The sequence below is a fragment of the Perissodus microlepis genome, chromosome 20, assembly GCF_051167445.1.
Source record: "Perissodus microlepis isolate ML-2025 ecotype Zambia chromosome 20, ASM5116744v1, whole genome shotgun sequence".
Taxonomy (NCBI): domain Eukaryota; kingdom Metazoa; phylum Chordata; class Actinopteri; order Cichliformes; family Cichlidae; genus Perissodus; species Perissodus microlepis.
This window is the reverse complement of record NC_140480.1, coordinates 6,281,282-6,299,622: the sequence shown is the minus strand read 5'-3', so window position 1 is coordinate 6,299,622 and position 18,341 is coordinate 6,281,282. Positions and strand designations below refer to the sequence as shown.

The 18,341-nt window shown below is 39.9% G+C and overlaps 1 protein-coding gene across 5 annotated transcripts in view; it reads right to left on the bottom strand.

Annotated features, from left to right (window-relative positions):
* kazna (kazrin, periplakin interacting protein a) overlaps nucleotides 1-18,341 on the bottom strand; it is a 194,732-nt gene that overhangs the window by 97,214 nt on the left and 79,177 nt on the right. The window contains exon 1 of one of the 5 annotated variants that reach the window (XM_084917517.1): nucleotides 6,737-6,989. The exons of the other annotated variants lie outside the window; for them this stretch is intronic. Within the exon in view, the coding sequence (XP_084773643.1) occupies nucleotides 6,737-6,830 (94 nt within the window). The 5' untranslated portion in view covers nucleotides 6,831-6,989. Of the gene's footprint in view, nucleotides 1-6,736; nucleotides 6,990-18,341 lie in introns of those variants that run through there. 5 annotated transcript variants of the gene reach the window in all.

Here is an 18,341-nt window from a genome sequence, read left to right as displayed (position 1 = left end):
GTCTCAGCGCTATACAACAGTGTAATCTATATTGATATGCACACTATTGGAGTTTCTACAATTAGCCATCAAGTTAATCTCTGAATTTGTTTTGCATATATTTACCCTGAGCATCAATATTTTGAGACAATCCCAATTTTAAAGCTGTATTGTAGTGCAGAAATGATTACTTGAACAATCAGTTTGTCACGGTGAAATAAGTGTCAACAAGAATCCCTTTGTCACTTTTCTTGTCTTTGGAAATCAAATATTTAAATCTTTAGACTGCTGCGATAAAAAGGTCTTTTAAGATTCTTTTAAAACTGTGGTGGGCATTTTACACCAATTTTATGGCATATTATAAATGAAGTCGATGTTTAACCAAAAAAAGAATATTTGAAGGTTCAAAACAAATTCAGAACCACTTCAGTTTTTCCACAGTTTATTGTGCAGTAGATTTTTATTTGTCCACAATTCATGAGACAAAGAGAAAGATAAAAGTTCAGTAAAAGTTCCCTAAAAATAAATAACTGATTTTTTTTATTTCCAAGTAATTGGACCATTTAAAACAGCACTCTATAGAAAGCCCTTTGGCACCAATTACAGCCTCAGATTTTTCGAGTACTTCTTTAACAGCTTTGCAGTTCTGGGTTTACCCCCTTTCTGCTATTCACATTTGCATTTGTTAACTGATATCTTCATGTCTGACTTAGGACTTTGACTGAGCCTTTCAAGGACCTTCTGGGACTTCTCCTGAGTCCACTCTGACATCATCTGGACTGTATGTTTTGCCTCTTTGTCATGCAAAAAGGTGAACATTTGCCTGTCTCAGATTACGTGCACTCTGGAGCGTGTGTTTTTAAAGGGCCTCCCGTTATTGGTTGCATTGATTCTACCTTCCCTGACTGGTCTAGTCTCCCCTATAGCTGAGTGCACCCCCACAGCAGGCTACGACCACAATGTTTCACCACAAGGTTGGTATTAGCCAAATAATAAGTAGTGGTTGGTGTCTGCCAGACATTTGATTCTAGTGACTTTTGGGTATCCACTCACACCTCCCAAATATAAGAAGTTCTTTCTTTGTTAAACTTCTTTTCCAAACAGCTATAGGAAGAAACGTTGTAGTTCAAAAGTTGCCAAAATTGCCAATTACCATGCCAAAATTGACTGTTTGAGAAATAGATTGCGATCAAACTAAGGAAACTAAGGAAAGCATAGAGCAGAGATTTACAGAGTTTGTGTAGTGTAGTTTCCATAGTATTCAATAGAGAAATCTCTCTCACACACACATGCACACAGAGCAGTGCTCACAAAGCCCAGCATATTCTCAAACACTCACCGTCCTTGTCTACATCTTGTCACAGATCATACTATAGCCTTGTTATGTTTAACTTTTTGATAATACAGCTTGTTGTTTCTGCAATGTTGTGTATGTGTTCCCTGGTGTATCATAAACTGCTTTTTGAAATATTTTCAAATGTATTCTATCAAAATCAAAGACTATCAGGACAACACAATTCCCCTTGTGCGGGACAGTAGATATACATACACAATATTAATAACCATTGATTAAATTTGCAAAGCACTTCCCTCAAGTGCAATTTCTAGCTCATTTTTACAAAAAACAAAACAAAAACAAAATAAAACACCTGTTTTCTAAAAGGGAAACTTGAAGCCCCCAACTTCACTTCAGGCCAAGTTCATGCATTTTGTTTTGTCCTTTGAATAATCATTCCAGACTAAGAAGAGAGATAAAATGCCTACAGCTGATCAGCTGTAACGCCTGATAAATACAGTGAATATGACAAACAGATGATAGTGATGGTGCTTCAGAGGCAACGTAAAATAAATCTTAGACTAAATGTAAAGCTATAAATCTAGAAAACGTCCTTTTTCATGCAACATTTCAGTTTGTTTTATATCTAAAATTAAATTTGGTCTTATGGCACTACTTCTCCAGCTAACACTTACAGAAAAACGCCACACAATCAAAACAACCACCAAGTCCAAAATGAATTAATGTCGTGGAAAACACTATCAAATTAAACAAACTGTTTACACTCCACTTTGGAGACAAGCTGTAAAAAAAAGGCCTATTCAGGAATATTTGGCTTCATTACCATCTTGCCACCTCGTATCCTGCATGTGGCAGCGATTCATGTGAAGCATCTTTTGACAGCTTGTGCATGAAATCCAAGATCTTGGCTTTTTGCTAAGTGTTATGAAAAAGCAGCCGCTTTTCAGCACTGAACATATTTTAGTGGAAGCTACCACGGGGAGCCAAAAAAGAACGAGGACTGACAGCACCACTGGTACATCCCAAGTGAATGGCATCACTAATGCTTGGCTGGCGCATTAGTAGTCGGGTATTGATGCATGTGAATGGGGAGAGTGAGGGGACAGGGAGGTGGGGGGTGATTGCTGCTGTCCTAATGTGATTCAAACAACCTTTTTATAAAAGGGCTTGTCCCTATGCCAAGGGAAGCGGGTGGCATAAAGTAGTTGGTGATTACCTTAAACAAATGACTGTCTCATTAGACCCCCAGAGTGTCGTGTGCGTAGATGCAAACAGATACGCATACACACACACACACACTCCACTGTCCTATGAGTTTGCTCTTCCTTACACAAAAACAAACACACATATATGTTTTTGTTTAACAATTTTTATAGAGCTCCATGGTTGATCTTAGCCTTACGATCAAAACTAGATGCAAAACCCAAACCTAAACCAAACCTTGACCCAAAAAATCCAGTGTTTAAACTTGTGGGGTTGGACCCCACGAGTGTGCTCTTGGATCCTGGACCCCCACAAATACAGTAAAACAAGTACACACACAATCAGACATTTACACTGACATAAGCATTAGGTTGGCTTTGTACACAGAAAGGGCAGTGCACAAAGGCAATACACAGGAGGGTACAAGCCTCCAATAGACTAATTAACATCTCCCAATTACACCAGCCAACATTCTATGGTGCTCCAGTTAGCTGTGGATGATACCACACAACACAACAGAATGTGTCACCATGAACGTTTACGTCCAAACAACATCTGAGCCGCTCCCCAAAAGCCAAGCTAATGACTGCAATTAGTGTCAATAGACTCCAAGCTCGGGCCTCAGCTGGCCTAAAGATGAACAGACACTGCACGCTGCTGCCGCGCAGCTCAGTGTATGAACATTCGGAAGAAAAGATTTTACTTAAGAGAAAGAGAATAGATTGATATCTCATTTCCTTAATTACTTTGATCTGTCTCAAATCGTCTAACCCATGTTGCTTCAGATAAATTAGGCCCGGCATAATCACAGCTAAGCACTCAGAGGTGTACCGCAAGGCAAAAACAGTGCAAAGTCAAGCAAGAGTACGATTAGCTATTATTTACTAATGATTTTATTTAAAATGTCAGCAATTGTAAGACGTTAAAACTAAGAGTCCCTGTATCATCTAATGTTTATATAGATAAAATTAAATGTATGATTTAACCCAACATATGGAAACAAAACGAAACCATGAACAGTACTGATTTGCTTTGTTGTCCTGGTGTGGGTGGACCAATTTGGTGCTTTGATCATGTAAATGCGATGGCTATTTCTGTACTCTGAGTGCAGTGTATTAGCCATTAAACTGTAGGTGACTTCAAGCTTTTAAACATAAGCCTCTGGGAGGCTGCATTAACTGCTGGGAGGATACCCAAAAAAATCATTGTGAACATCACTGATCTTACTCAGGAAAAAATGAGGTGATTGAAGAGGGCAGTCTTTGCTCACTGGGATATTGGTCTCAGCACGAGCACTAAAGCATCTGCCACCTGACCATTAGTTAAATAATGCATGGAGATTGTGCGACGCCCATCACACCGGGTCTCATGCTCATTACTGCTGCTGAGTGAGGTCAAAACTCAAGCCAGCAAATGCACTAGAGCTTGAGAGGCGCGGTAATGCATACACACAAACACACATGCAAAGTGTGGCTTTCCAAAAGCTTACTGCAAAAAAGCTTGCAGACATCTGGGGGATTAACAAAGGTTCTTGAGATTATACGCAAAAGGCTGAGTGTGGGCTGATTAAACACACTACCAAGAATGCGACCAAAGTTTAGGGCATGAGCAGTTCAGCTCTCAATCTCCATCATGTAGATTAAAAAAACCCAAAAAAACAGCAAAACAAGTCAGATAATGTGAAACTTGGAATTTGCTGTGCATGTGAGATTTCTTGAGTGTCAAACACTGAACAGCAGGAAAGACGTGCACTCTGTCCAAATATCTGCTGTCCCAAAAGTCACACTGACCCAAGGCTTCCCATCAGAAGCCTGTTACACCGCAAAGGCCATTTTACTCCCAGAATAGCAAGTATGGGGAAATGTAATCTTTGAAGCCTCGCTGAAATAGCCCGACGAAGCCGTTTTCTGGCAGAGCAACAGAAGGAAGGCTCAGGCACTGGAGCTAAATTTCAAATGACTCACATTATAGGGCAAAAGGGAAAGAAAAACTTTTACCTTGTTGGTTTGAAGCTTGGCAGTGCTGTAAAAAAGCTTAATTTTTCTTCTTTTTTTGGACTGAACAGCTTTAGAACAAATTTAAATCACGCTGATTGTAAAACTGAACCTTTGAGAAGCTGACAAAAGAGAATTCTCATAACCACAGAGCACTCTACCACAGGATACTATCAAAGTGCCCAAAATCCCCCTGCCACCTTCTTACTGCCCCTTGCTTTCATCAGCTCTCTCCTGTTGTGGATAATTAACAATTTGGTAAGGCCTAATCATGTAGACATGGGAGCTGATTTGATTTAACCTCAATTTAAAAAGGGAGAACCCCTGAGACATCAGCAGGAGGTTGGTACACCAGACATGAATGGCAAAGAGATGGACGGAGAACCAGTGGGAATTTGATAACCGGCATCAGCTGCTCTCCTGGCAAGGTGACAGCAGGAGGTACCAGGACTGCTGCTGCCACGGGAAGAGGAAGTTCTGTTGTTTGGTCAAAATGATAAAGACAAAATAAAAGAACATACACGTATGCAAACTTCTGTTAAACTATATGTTGCAGTAATTATATGCTATATAATCCAGTGAGATTACTAAAGGAAGACACAGCATTTAGTCATTTCAATGAGTGAGACACGTTTCTGAGAAAGGTTGGAGATACTGTGTTATATATGTACAGTACTAGGTTACAATGATGGTTTTTCTGTTAATCATATCCAAATAATAAAGACATAGATTTTAGTTTGGGATCCAGTAAACACAAGCAGAATGCAAAACCATCGATCTCACTGGACAAATATTTTACCGACCTAACAGACCACCCAAACCAGCTACGTGGTATTCTGTCCCAGCATCAGAGTATAAAAACACCAGCGTGCAAGGAAACATCCATCAGCTTGTTCAAAAGCAGATCCCAAGTGCCTTGCCTAATAGACTGTGCATCTGTGCTGTGTCTTGATGCAGCAGGAGGAGGATCTAACAAGCACCTTTTCTCAAACCCAAACTACTGTTTTTAGACATCAAATCTTTTCGGACAAAAAAAAGGGAACAATTGCTGAGAACCAGACGAAACAAAAGCCCTTTGTATGTCAAAATCTAAACAAAGAAGAGTGATCGTGATGTTTCAAGACGATCTAGTCGATATTTGTTTCGAGCATCATTGCTGAGCAGGTATTCCTTTGACAGTTTTTTTTGTGTTTTGTTTTTTTTCTCCTGTCCGTACAGTTTTGCACAGCATGTTCAGCGACAACAAGTCCATCCCAGAAATGTCAGTGTGCCAAAATGAGGCTGTGGGATCACAGTTCATTTTTCACCTGGTAATTCCAAAAGTCTGCAGCTTGACACTGAAGCGCAAGGATATTAAGTTGGGCAACGAAATGCGTTCAGTAGATGACAACCTTAACAAACTGCGAGATGAATCATGATTTTAAGTGTCTCAATTCAGTTTGCAACTTAAACTGCACTAAGCCCCACCTACTTTTGACTTTTCTACACAGATACATGACAGATAGGTTAATGTGTTTTGCACTACAGTAGAGCTGAATAAAGTGCAACTCATAGCCAGTCGTCCCTATCAGGGCTTCCTTTAAAGGCACTGTGGTGCATTCACTCCAAACCTGATATTCAAGAACAAACCTGGCATCAAAAAGAAGCAGAATTTGGTTAAGACTGTTTTAACAGTTACTGCCATTTTCATTTGTATACAATGGAGAAAAGGATTAAGGTGGCAGGTTACTGTTTTTCAACCCAAAGACGGCAGTTTCATCGGTTTATAACTGATCGACATCAAGCCATCTGCCCTCGTAACGTACTGTGCAACAAAGGGTACATGTCTCGGCATAATATCCTTGTTCGTGTGTCATTAAAAACATCCCTCCTCTCACTTAACCACTGTGCCACATCTGGTGCTGCACGTGTCATGTCACATTAAAGGAGAGCGTGTTCCCAAAATTTAGATTAGAAATGTAAGGGCTTTTTTATGTGACAAAAAAAAGAAGAAATCTTTTCTAATCATCACTCTTTTCTAATACTAACAGCAGTGACATGATGCTATCACTTTTCCACTTTTTTCTTTTTTTTTTTTTTAAATAAAGAGATTAAAGTAAACTGATTTTTAAAAAAATCAGAACAGACCTGACATTTTACCTTCTTTCATATTAGAAATAAAAAGTGAAAAATAAAATTCCAACCAGTCAGTTTGTCCCTGCGATTCCCAATCTCACTCCTGTTAGCCGCAGAGTATAGTATATTTTTTTTTATCAGCCATTACCTCCACCAGTTCCCATTCTTCCAGGTTGAGGGCTGATGCATATCCAACGCGGCAGCCGGTCACCAACACTACGCCGGGATGAATAGTCCGTCATCCCTGCTTCCCCCTCTCCCTCTTCACTCTGCTCTCTGCCTCTTGCCGGAGCTGTTTGCTCAGCTGTTCCCTCTCTGACCGCATTTATCCCAGATGAGCGGTACAGCTTACCCGCTTAATCTGTGTGTGAGTGCGCCTGAGTGTGTCTGTGTGCATATTCCAGGCATCCTCTCATTGCCCCCCTGATGACCATCTAAAGACACGCCCTGACCAAGGGACCACACACACATGCAGACACACAGAATGTCACTAAGTTAATAAATTGCACTCATGGGCCAAACATTTAAGTGGAGTTCATTTAAAGCATATCTGAGGTCCATAAAATTCCTATGGAAATAAGACAACATGATTTTGTCTGTGTGTGTGTGTGTGTGTGTGTGTGTGTGTGTGTGTGTGTGTGTGTGTGTGTGTGTGTGTGTGTGTGTGGCTTGTTTAAATGGATTTCAATAAACTGCGGTGTTAGCATTGTATTTTATTTCCCAGCCTCTTCCTCCTCATGAAGCTGACGCCATAAAACAAAGATAAAGTAAAATTTGTCACCTGATTTTTTTTGGTTTAAGAAAGAAGAATAGAAATGGTCAAATTAAAAAGGGGGCTGCTTTTTTAAAATCCCACTTAGAGCTTTCTGAAAGTTACATTTTTACCCTAAATGTTAGCAATGCAATGGGATACTTATAGTAGGATAATGGCACACAGTGTGTAGTAACAAGAACATTCTTTAATCTGATTCAAGTGAAAATATTGAACTGAAAAACCTCCATCCACTTCTGGCATCCGTGAACATACTTAGTTTGTGCCCACAAATCTATATCTGTTTGCCTCTGCAAGTTTCCCTTGACTTTGCATTTGTGTCACCATTAATTACCTTTTTGCGATATATATATATATACTATAGCTTAGTGAGGTTGGAGTGTGTTAGTCCTGCTAAGTCTGGACATTTGCAGTATCTGTAGGGATAGAGCTCACAGTTTCCCTTTGTCTCTCGGGGGATGATGGGGATTAAGTGTGAAGACAGTACCCTAATGACTGCATTTTAATACACACTGTATTCCTGAGTTTCATGGAGTTTATTTTGTCATGAAGAAAGAGGTTATACTCTATGCATTCCACAGTACAGCACATTTTACAGGCCGAGCAGAAACAAGCAAAAACCCTTTCAACTCCCACAAATGAAACAAATGTATAATCGGGCCATTTAATATGTCAGTGCCACGAACCTGCTGACACCCCCGATGCAGTACATTATAACTACAACATAACCCGCACAGAGCCCCGTGTTATGTAACGTAAGAGTAATGTTTTGTGTGTCTGGTACAAACTAAGCACATGCTTTCAGAGACTGCCAATAAACTGCCTCTTCCGGTGCATAGACTGCACGGATGGCTGCTGGCTAACACGGCAGTGGTCAGACACGAGCAGCTGTTGTTGTGGTTGAACCAATCCCTAGCTACCTTTTTATCTGCTAATATGCGTGTGTGTGAGAGAGAGAGAGAGAGTGCACGCCTGCTCCCGGGGAAAAAGCGATGCGATGTCAGTGATGTGAAGCATTTTAGTGTATTTTGCACAGAAATATGATGTATTGCAAATAAAGTGATCTGTACTTTGATGTAAGGACAGCAAATAATTACAACCCCCTAGTAGCCCTGTAAGTCTTTCATTCTGTCAGCATTTGAATAAGGCATTGCACGGCACATCCGTATCTTTCTGCTTTTCTAACTCTTCCATCAGGCTCTAAAGTCTTCCATAAAGACAAGGTGAACTCTCCTCTGCTCACCCCCCACAGACTCCCTGCAAAGTGAAACAAATAACCCCTCTCACCCCTCTTAGAGGAAACCGTGTGTATGCCCTGACTGAGATTTATGCCACGGACAACCGAAAAGAACAGTGGGCAGCTAGGAGCTTAAATGCTGGCTTTGTTTTTCTAGACAAGGGCTGTCCTGCGATCCATCATGTTATTGAGAAAGAGGGGTGACTGGGCTGCCTCTGAATCGCAAAGGCCTACTCAGTCGATGGTGAGGAATGTGCTGCTGTGATGTACGCATGTTGCTTTAGTTCAACATGATCTGATTAGTTTACACATACTACACAGAAAAACTGCTACAGGAAGAACATGTATAGAGGGAATATCTCATCAAAGGAAAAGAGCATGCAGAGTGCTTTATAACACTTTCTTAAAAAAAGAATGTGAGAGCTTTTAGGATGTTCATAGTTTAAAGTTTCTGAAAATCAAACTGTTATTCTTTATGTAATAAATAGGTCAACAAACTCCATAGAGAAACGTGGTCCTATTTCTCCCTATATATATATATATATATATATATATATATATATATATATATATATATATACAGTTCATGTATTTATCTTTCAAAATCTGTTGAGCTCAAAAATAGCTACATATATTAGCAATGCAAAAAAGGCATTTCTACAAAAACTTCTCTTAGAGAGCTCTTTCCAAAACTAATATTGGATATATATGAATACAACATAGTGGAATTAATTTCTCCCATATCCTTTTCTATTATGCAACATCGGTTATGATCTTGAATCAGTCTTCAGGTACAAAAAATTAAATAAAGAAATGAAACCAGCGAAGAAATGCCAGAAACTGCAGTTCTTCAAACTGCCACTTGAGGCTGGCTGCAAACCAAATATGTCATTAATATGTTTCCTAATGCACAGATACCTGCGAGCTGCTGTGAACAAGTTCAGTTTATGTATGAGCACTGGCTCCTTAAAGGCCAAGGCCCTTAAGTTGGAGTTGAGCAAAAAAAAAGAAAGAAAGAACGAAAAAAAATTTTAACCAAAGCAGCAGAACCATCTTTATTTTTCTATGCATTTTTCTTCTGGATCAAAACCTGACACTTGCATGACCCTCAATTCAACTAGACAGCTGACGGTAAGAGATGGAGACATTCAGTTATGCAGGGTGCCGCTTTTGTAGCCTCGAGCTTCTAGCCTCAAGCAGCGATGAGGAGCAGACAATAAAGGTCTGTAAGTTCACTTCTATCTTACTCCACACCACCAGATTTCTTCATTTTTATAACTTTTAGAAGGCAGATATGAAACAGGGCTGCCTCACACTTCAGGTTTCACACAGCTCCCTCTGAAACCACACAAGATCTGATTCGGATTATTTTTAACATACATAGACTTATTCATTTCCATGAAATGCGCACAATGAAAATGCCATACCTGCACAGAAACTTTGGAAAAACCAGTGGGTCAACTACTCTTTTTTTTTAATGTGACAGTGCCTCCTTCAGTGTGATCTCCCCCCACCAGCACACCACACACTGGTGTTTTGCCTCAACATGTCTCTCCAGCTTACTCTGGACCACTGCTGCATTTAATAGCTTTTCCCTGCAGAGCATTCACAGTCGATCTCCTTCAAATTGTACAATACACTGTATACCACAATTTTCTTGGTTTGTGCTACATTTTGACATCACAGCTTCAGCTCCCGAGTATTACAATGGAAATAACACATAAGCGTGGTGCCTCTGGAAATGGTGAAAAGAAGACTGGGCAGAGGCTGTCAAATACAGAAGCATTCATCAAATGTCTGCATGAAAGGGAGAAGAGAACGAGCATCATCCTGCGCAGTGAACTGAGATTTGTGGGCTGCTGTGTGGGCTGCATGTATGAGTCAAGGGGAACATTATTGTTTTGGTTCATCAGAAAAAAAGGCCATTCTGAAAGTCTCTTTGGGAAAAAACCCCCCCCCAAAAAACAGCACAACTGTGTTAAAAATAAACCGTGAATTTCATGTTGTATCCTGAGAGTCTTGTTTTGCATGTGGAAATTACAAGCACGGCGAGCCTCAGAGCAAAATGATGTGCCACTGAAGGATCCTGCCGGTTTTAAATATCACAGAATACAATGTGAATCTTAGAAGACGGCACTCAGCTTATGGCAACAGACTGCAGCAAAAGTTACAGCGCCTACAGCTGCCCTTTCTTAAGCTAAGATCCACTCATCAGTCTGAGTAAACCCACACATTAATCACAGTTGACGATCATTCAAAGAGTTTACAGTGGAGTGGCTGTTTATTCTCAGGATGACACTGAGGCTTTGTGTCGCGTTTAGCATGCAGGGCAATCTATCTGCCTGAGAAACTCGCCTGCTAATAATGCTATATTGAGATGCAATGGCCAGCTCTCAGTTTTAATGGTGACTGATGGGGGGCGCAGATGCATTATTGCTCACAGTTCATCAAGTTAACTTTGCACATTAGGAAGTTGAATGAGTTTCTAGGAGATCCTATCAGTGGCAATTACAGGATGAGCAGACATTTAAAGGGGGTGTGTGTGGGGGTGATGAAGAGTGGGTTAAGCCTTCAACTTGATTTGAGTGCCAGTGTCCAGCATGTAAATAGGATGCATAGGAAGTGTGTGGTCTGCTTCATCTTAGATTAAGCTTAAATTAGCTTAAATTCACCAGATAGAGTGAAAAAAAAAGGGTATCTTTATGTCATACAGGTAGAACAGAAGTGCTAGAAAATAATGACCAATCACTAGGAAAAAGAAAAAAGGGTTTTATATGCTCTTTCTGTGTTTATGATTTATGTCATATATTTCTGTCTTTCACAGTCCTTCCAATTCTCTGTACATCCCTGGCTTCAGTCTTCTCGCTGAATGTTTGTAACTTTCTTTGTCAGCTCTCTCCGCCTTCCATCTCCCCTATTTCTCTTTTCCAATTTCCTTTCTCCTCATCTCTCCTCTCCACCATTAGCTGCACTGCAGATTGCAGTAAACCCAGAAAATCCTCTTCATCACACAGTGCAAATACCATCTGCAGTGGGTTCACCCTCAGCCCCAATTAAGGTCTAGATACATGCTCTGTGGCATCTGGGATAGCATCGGACATTCTGACAGGCTGGCTGTACAATTTATACATAAACATGGCATCGGAGGGCAAAATGTCAGGTAACTGCAAAGATACTGCTAAATGCTGTGGTTACACAGCTTGTGAAAAATACATAACTGTATGTTATTCAGTCTGTAATATGGGTCTAAAATTGGCCGTAGCATAAAGGTTAGGAGAAGGAAAAACAAGCATTAATCTTACCATTCTGTCTGATCTAAACAGACTACTCTTACATCTAGTTGGCAAAGCATGATACTGTAGGAAAAAAATTATATTATAAAGTCTATTTCTTAGCACCTGTAAAAATGCAATGTAACAAAGTCTTAAATGTATAAAAACTTTCTTTTCCTGTAAAGAGTTTTTTTTATGGATTTCACTGGGATGAATTAAGATGAAGTCAAATTCATGGAGTATAGGCTTATAGATGAATATTTCTCCACAGCTGACATTTACTGTTTGATCGGCAGCCCATTAATCATACTAATGTTATCTATAGGCTTCAAAACATAAAGCCTCATCTATTATAAGTGAGCTAACTGTGGTTTAAAAGTTTACTGCAGACTTGCACAGTAGGTAGTTTTCTTTAAAATGTATTCAACTGTATGCTTCCAGCATATACAGTGCAACTAAAAAATATCCAAACCTCCTCATCTTAAAAGGTATATCAACAATATCCTCTTGCCCATGCTGGAGCCTATTCTTCTCATGCTTTTTTTTTTTTACTGAGGTTTGATAACATTTGTGCTGGTGCTGCTTTTTCTGTGTCCATTACTAATACTTTTAATGGCATTTTAAATCTGGACACCAAATACCAGGATATCCCTGGATTAGATACTCAATTGCAACATTATCACTACTAACAGTGCTGTTTTTGCCTTCTCCAGCTAACACACAACCATACACATAGACCCCTGCACTCGCTAGTTCTATTGTTCACGACGCTGAATAACACTCTGAGAAAATTAGAGAGAGGTCAGTAAAGCTCCAGTTTCAAAAACATTTTATAGAAGTACAAAACAGTTATGGTATGTGTTACCTAGTCTGCTCACATTAACTTTAGCCGTTTATCTATTAGCAACTACCCAGCAGCCACATTAGCAATCTGTTAAGCTAGCAGCTATGGCTAACAGCAACAAAAATAACTTGTTTTGCAATGTTTTATAATTTGTTAGCAAACATCATGAGTCCTGCCCACCTGTAACATTAATAGACAGTGTTAAAAGTATCATACTATTTCTTGTGTCTAAAAAGTGTTATGTAAGTGTTAAGTTCACATTGCCGTCTAGCAACCAAACATAGCGCTAAGTCACCAGAAGTACAACACTAACTCAAAAACACCTAATAAATACTGTTGTCTTTTTTGTTTTTAATTTTGTAAATTTTGTAGAAAATTTTAAACTTAAATCTCTCACATTTAATTTACAGTTATGTAACTAATTTGTTTTGCATGGCTTCAATGATGTAAAAACATATATACTGTCATTGATGTTTTTGTTTGTATTATTCTAATCTTTCTAAAAATAAAAAAAAAAAGAAAGAAAGAAAACAACACTTTATAATAAGTTAGCTCGGTGGTAGGGAAAATGGTCTTGAATATTGAGTTTTTTCCTGGTTATTCTGGTATTGTCCATATTTCTTATCAAGCTTCACTTGATTTAAAAGTCTGCTTATGATCAGTGTTGCTGGAGAATCTAATTAACACAGACGTTTAGGTTCACCACAGAAAGATTAAGGTTCTCCTCAAACCAGTTGGATATTTCTAAAACTCTATGATGGCAGGTGCAAGGTCAAGTTTGTCAGATCCTGTAGCAGCTCTCAGCAGCCTATCCAAGACTATTGGTACTGTGATCTTTTGTTAATGAGCTCCGCCTTTCTTGCAAAAGAGAAACAGCTGATCCAAAGTGCCCAAGAGTCCTAGCTTTGGTTAATTATTCCATAAAACCTAGTTCAAGTCTATCCAAATTTCTTTGAGTGTTTCAATCAACACTTGCTGTTGTTTTTTGTCCAGCCAGAAATTCCTTAGTGATCTTCTTATGTTTAGCAAACATTTGTCCCTACCATCATCCAGTGATTTGTTATTCAATCTCCCGAAACGCAGGGACTAATGACACAGCTGAGGCCACTTGACAAAATTTAGGGCTCTCTCCCATCACAGGGCAGTTTGCTGTAGTGCCATATGTCTCTGTGGAATCCTTCCAAAAGTGTTTTCTGAAATGCTCAGGGTCTTCAAACTCTCACGCAGAGACACTGACTCTCTCTCTCTGTCTCGCTCTCAAATTAGTCTTCATCATTAACACACTTTGAACTCATCAGCAGCTGAAGCAGTCAAAGGTCATAGTGAGCTGCCAAAAGGTTAATCGTAAAAATACTTTTAGGTCTCACAGACTAGCAGTGAGCTTTAAAATCAGTTAGTTTTGATAGGGGTAAAAGAATAGTGATGTAGCAGTATTAAAATATCCTGCTGATCTAAAATACTACTACTAATACTCATTTTATTTCTTCATTTGTTGTATCGTTTAATTGCCAAAGACCTAGTGTAAACAGAAGGTGCTTCCATTATATCTACCACAATATTTATTTTTAATGGTTTTGTAGGTAAATATCTTGAAATTCAAAATGAGTGCTGCCGTCACTCTCTGTTAGTCCTGTGACACACTGTTGACCTGTGTACCCAGCGTCTCACCCTTTGACAGCTGGGATAAGCTCCAGTGAGTTTCATAAGCAGTTAATAAAATGAACAGATGGATGGATGCATGGATGGACACATTTAAATATAAATGGATACATTTAAAATAATATCATAGTTCGACCCATATGCTTAACTGGTGAAAGGAAAGCAGAGGTCTGTACAACAAACGTCCCTTCACTCAGTTAGCATAGAGAAGATATTACGACGCAAATGTTGACTACTTTGCTCAACTCTTCCCTCCACCCCTCGCTCTTTACCTTATGCTCCGGTTTAGTTTGTAAATGCTTTTAAACTGGGCCCTCTAAAGTTTTGTACATTGTATCGGATTCAAAATTGTGACATTAATGTGGATTAATTTAGATATGTATGTCTTTACAGTCAAGGTTTCTTTTCATTTCAAAGACACTGTCTTATACAATAATACTGGGTAGGCTTAACGTTGGTTTACTTATTTTTCTTTAGTTCCCTAGTTTAGTCGTAGAGGAAATTCGCTGCTTGCAACTAAGCCACAAAGACCTCCATTTTGTGATATTTCCAAGACACAGCTTCACACACACACACCAGTACCAAATGTGACCTACAGTTTACAGTAATCTCACAGTGCAAGAAAGACAGACTTGACAACGAAATGTGACAAAACCACCCGCCTATGCTTTGTGTGTGTGGGAAGGTGCCTCAATATGTAATTAGGCAACTAGTAATGACTTGTGACTCTGAAGCAGCAACTGCACAAGAGAGCCAAGGACTCAGAGCTCAAAGGCACAAATAATGTCATAGCAGCTTTGTTCCCTCATCTAGAATTAAGAACATTAATAATTAAATCGAACAATAAATGGCGGTGGCCCCTGGGGGAGGTGAGAAAGGGTGAAGTGGCAGAGAACAGGCATCACAAAGAGGGCACAGCACTAAAAAAACAACAACAAAGTCCTAAATAATATAACCAAACACGAATTTTAAATCTGCATCCCCTTAAGGAACACACAAGCAATTTTGCATTAAATATGGTGAGCTATGGCTATATGGAGCTGTTCATCTGTGGCCTGGAAATAAAAAGAGGTTATGTAAGTTCACCCTGGGACAAAGAAAGAAATAAAACACTAAAATGACAAGTTAGAGGCTTAAAGCTAAAGAAAAACAAAGTGAGATGGGTGGGAAGTGATATGAGGGTGGTCCGGCGAGCTTAATGAAAAGGACCTGGACGAAAAAGCCGGCAAAACAACAAGCACCCACAACATCCTCAAAGACTGCTGAGTCTTTGTGGTTGCAGATGGTCAAACAGACCCCTGGGATTGTTGACCTTGGTATTGTTTACTCTAGCCAGGCTCTTCAAAGACACTGGGCGAAGGCAGTGCCAGCAACTTTACCTCAGTCTCCATGGAGACGGTGTACTTTTGACTGGGAACTTTCCAGGCTCATTACCAGATGAGGTAGAGGGTTCTACCTCACTGCTTCGCTCTATTTGCTTCCTTTTCCACTTATGGAGTCACAGAAATGCACAAGCGAGTGAAAGACAAACAGAGACAGAAGAAGAACAGATATGGGAGCTAAAAGATGGGAAACAAAGAAAAGCACTGCCCGAGTGAAACTGCAATTTACAGAAGGATGGGAGGGAGAAGGAACAGCAAATGAGGAGGAGAAGTGAGAAATGAAAATGTAGAGGGATGAAGGTAGGGAGACAGAAAGGTTAACGGACAAGGAGAACGAAGAAGAGGAATGACTAAAGGCGACGTTTCTTAAATGTCATCCATCCGCGCAGCTTCAGAACAGCCGGTGCAGTGCTAATGGTCTGTAAGGAGAGAAAGAGACAGCAGAGGGATCGAGTGGGGCACTGGACTCGCTGAACTCGAGGTCACATTTTTTAAAAAGTTGTAATTATCTTATTTGGATATTGTATGCGCCCTTCTCACATCAGTTTAAACCATTTTTTTCATGCATAATTGCAACATAAGAGAGCATGCTTTGGGAAGTCATCTGCTGATGACCTCACTCACACTTATTTCTTATTTCTTTGCAAACTGTAGGCTGCAATATTTAAAAATGTGAAACACTGAATAAAGATCTAGAATGAAAGGCTTTATAATAGAAAAAAGAAAGAAAGAGAGAGATGACAGAAAGGCACTTGGCCACTGTCACAGACCTTTTGCACGAAGCGAGTTAGACTAATGGAGCAGAAAATATAAGAGTCATGAGCCTCTTATCTAGCTACTAATCAGAATAACAAAACTGAAGTGAGATAACAGGGAGGAAAGAGATGAAGTGAAAGAAAATAGAGAGCAGAGGAAAGCTTGAGGGTTCCTATAATCTTCATCCTTTCCAATCACAACCCCTTCTTAGTCTTATCAGCATTCCTAAATGCGCCCCATTATTAGCTAGCTAGCTAGCTAGCTCTTTCACCGTTGCCGTCTTTCTGCTGGGTGCCTCTCTATCTGAAATCCAGTCAGACAGCTCCATTTAGCATGTCCGGGGCCAACTGACTTACAGGGGCCAACATTCCTTCCCTCCTCGTGCCCACCAGTACTCTCTACTCCAGTTTAGTTTTGATCTATTTCTAGCCCTTCACTGCCTCTCCCTCTCATCGCTTCTTCTCATTTCAGCCTCAGTCAGTGGGCACTGCGGAATCCTAATGAGCAGAGAAAACTCACAATACATCTCTCGGTGCCCTAAGCAGCATGTACCCTGACACAATCAGGGAGGATCCACAAAGGTGCAACCATCACGCACACCTATAGAAGGCACAAATGGGCTCCTCTACATGATTGAGAGCTCTGCATTTTGTGAAGCTGATAACATCTGGGTGCTGCGCAGACTTGTGCTGAGGCATGTGCATGAGCTTTGATAGCGTAATCGTGTGGCTATGATAGCTGTACTGCTAGACTGGAGGCAAACACTTAATCCTCAAGCAATGCTCTGATCTGTGGCAGCAAAGCAAAGCCCCCTACAGCCTCGCAGACTTTAGGGAGCCAGCAACAAGGTGCCACTAATGTTAAGAGACTGTTATTTATAGGGAGCTTTTCTGGTCCTATTGATCACTCAAAGCGCCCTGAGTGCCACATTTTACTCATTCCCACAGAGAATCGTATAATGCTTTAATAATCACGTACACCGATTGAAGCCTCTGAGCCAATCCGGGGTTCAGTATCTTTCAACATGGACCAACATGTCACACAGACTGTAGTCCAGATACTTATGGCTTGAATTATATATTTGCATTAATATTTCTGTATTTCAGAATATAAATCGTTAAACAGTGGAATGGAAAAAAAAATCAGAAGCAGCATCAAACTGAAGCTGTAACAAATACTTCACACAACATGACACGAGAGGAAGAGCATGAATAACAATGGTTAACGACCACAAGGAAAATGGAAATGTTTCCACTGCATAATCACAAGTCAGTTTTCTCTTTGATAATGATGGGCCCTTTGTTATTAAAAGTGCATATTTATCTTTCAGTATCTCTGAACTGGTCAGTGAAGGCCAGGCTGGAAGCACCTGAATAGGTAAGTGCAAGAAAAAGTAAGCAAGACCAAATCAACACTGGGACATATTTTCTTTCATAAGACAGACACTAAGAATTGATATGCAGTCTTAAAAGACACGTCCTTGCAAGCCAGCTGGATTCATGCAAGATTCCCAGAATTATGATGTAGAGATAAAACATTTTTCCAGTCTTCAACTTTTACAAAAACAGTGACTACCTGTGAGTGGCTTATCTTCAAAAAGAAATAGCAAGACTACATGCTAACAATACTTGACTAACTACACTGACTGCTTGGAAGCTTGTAAGATTGTTCTATGGTTCATTGATCTGACTGCATAAAGTCAGACGGAAATGGGCTGTTATCGATGGCTCATCCAATCACCCGCAAGTGTTTTGTGAAAGCACCAGCCCTTTTCCAAACAGTTTATGAGGACAACTGAGCAGATGGCTCTGTGTAATACACCATATGGCAC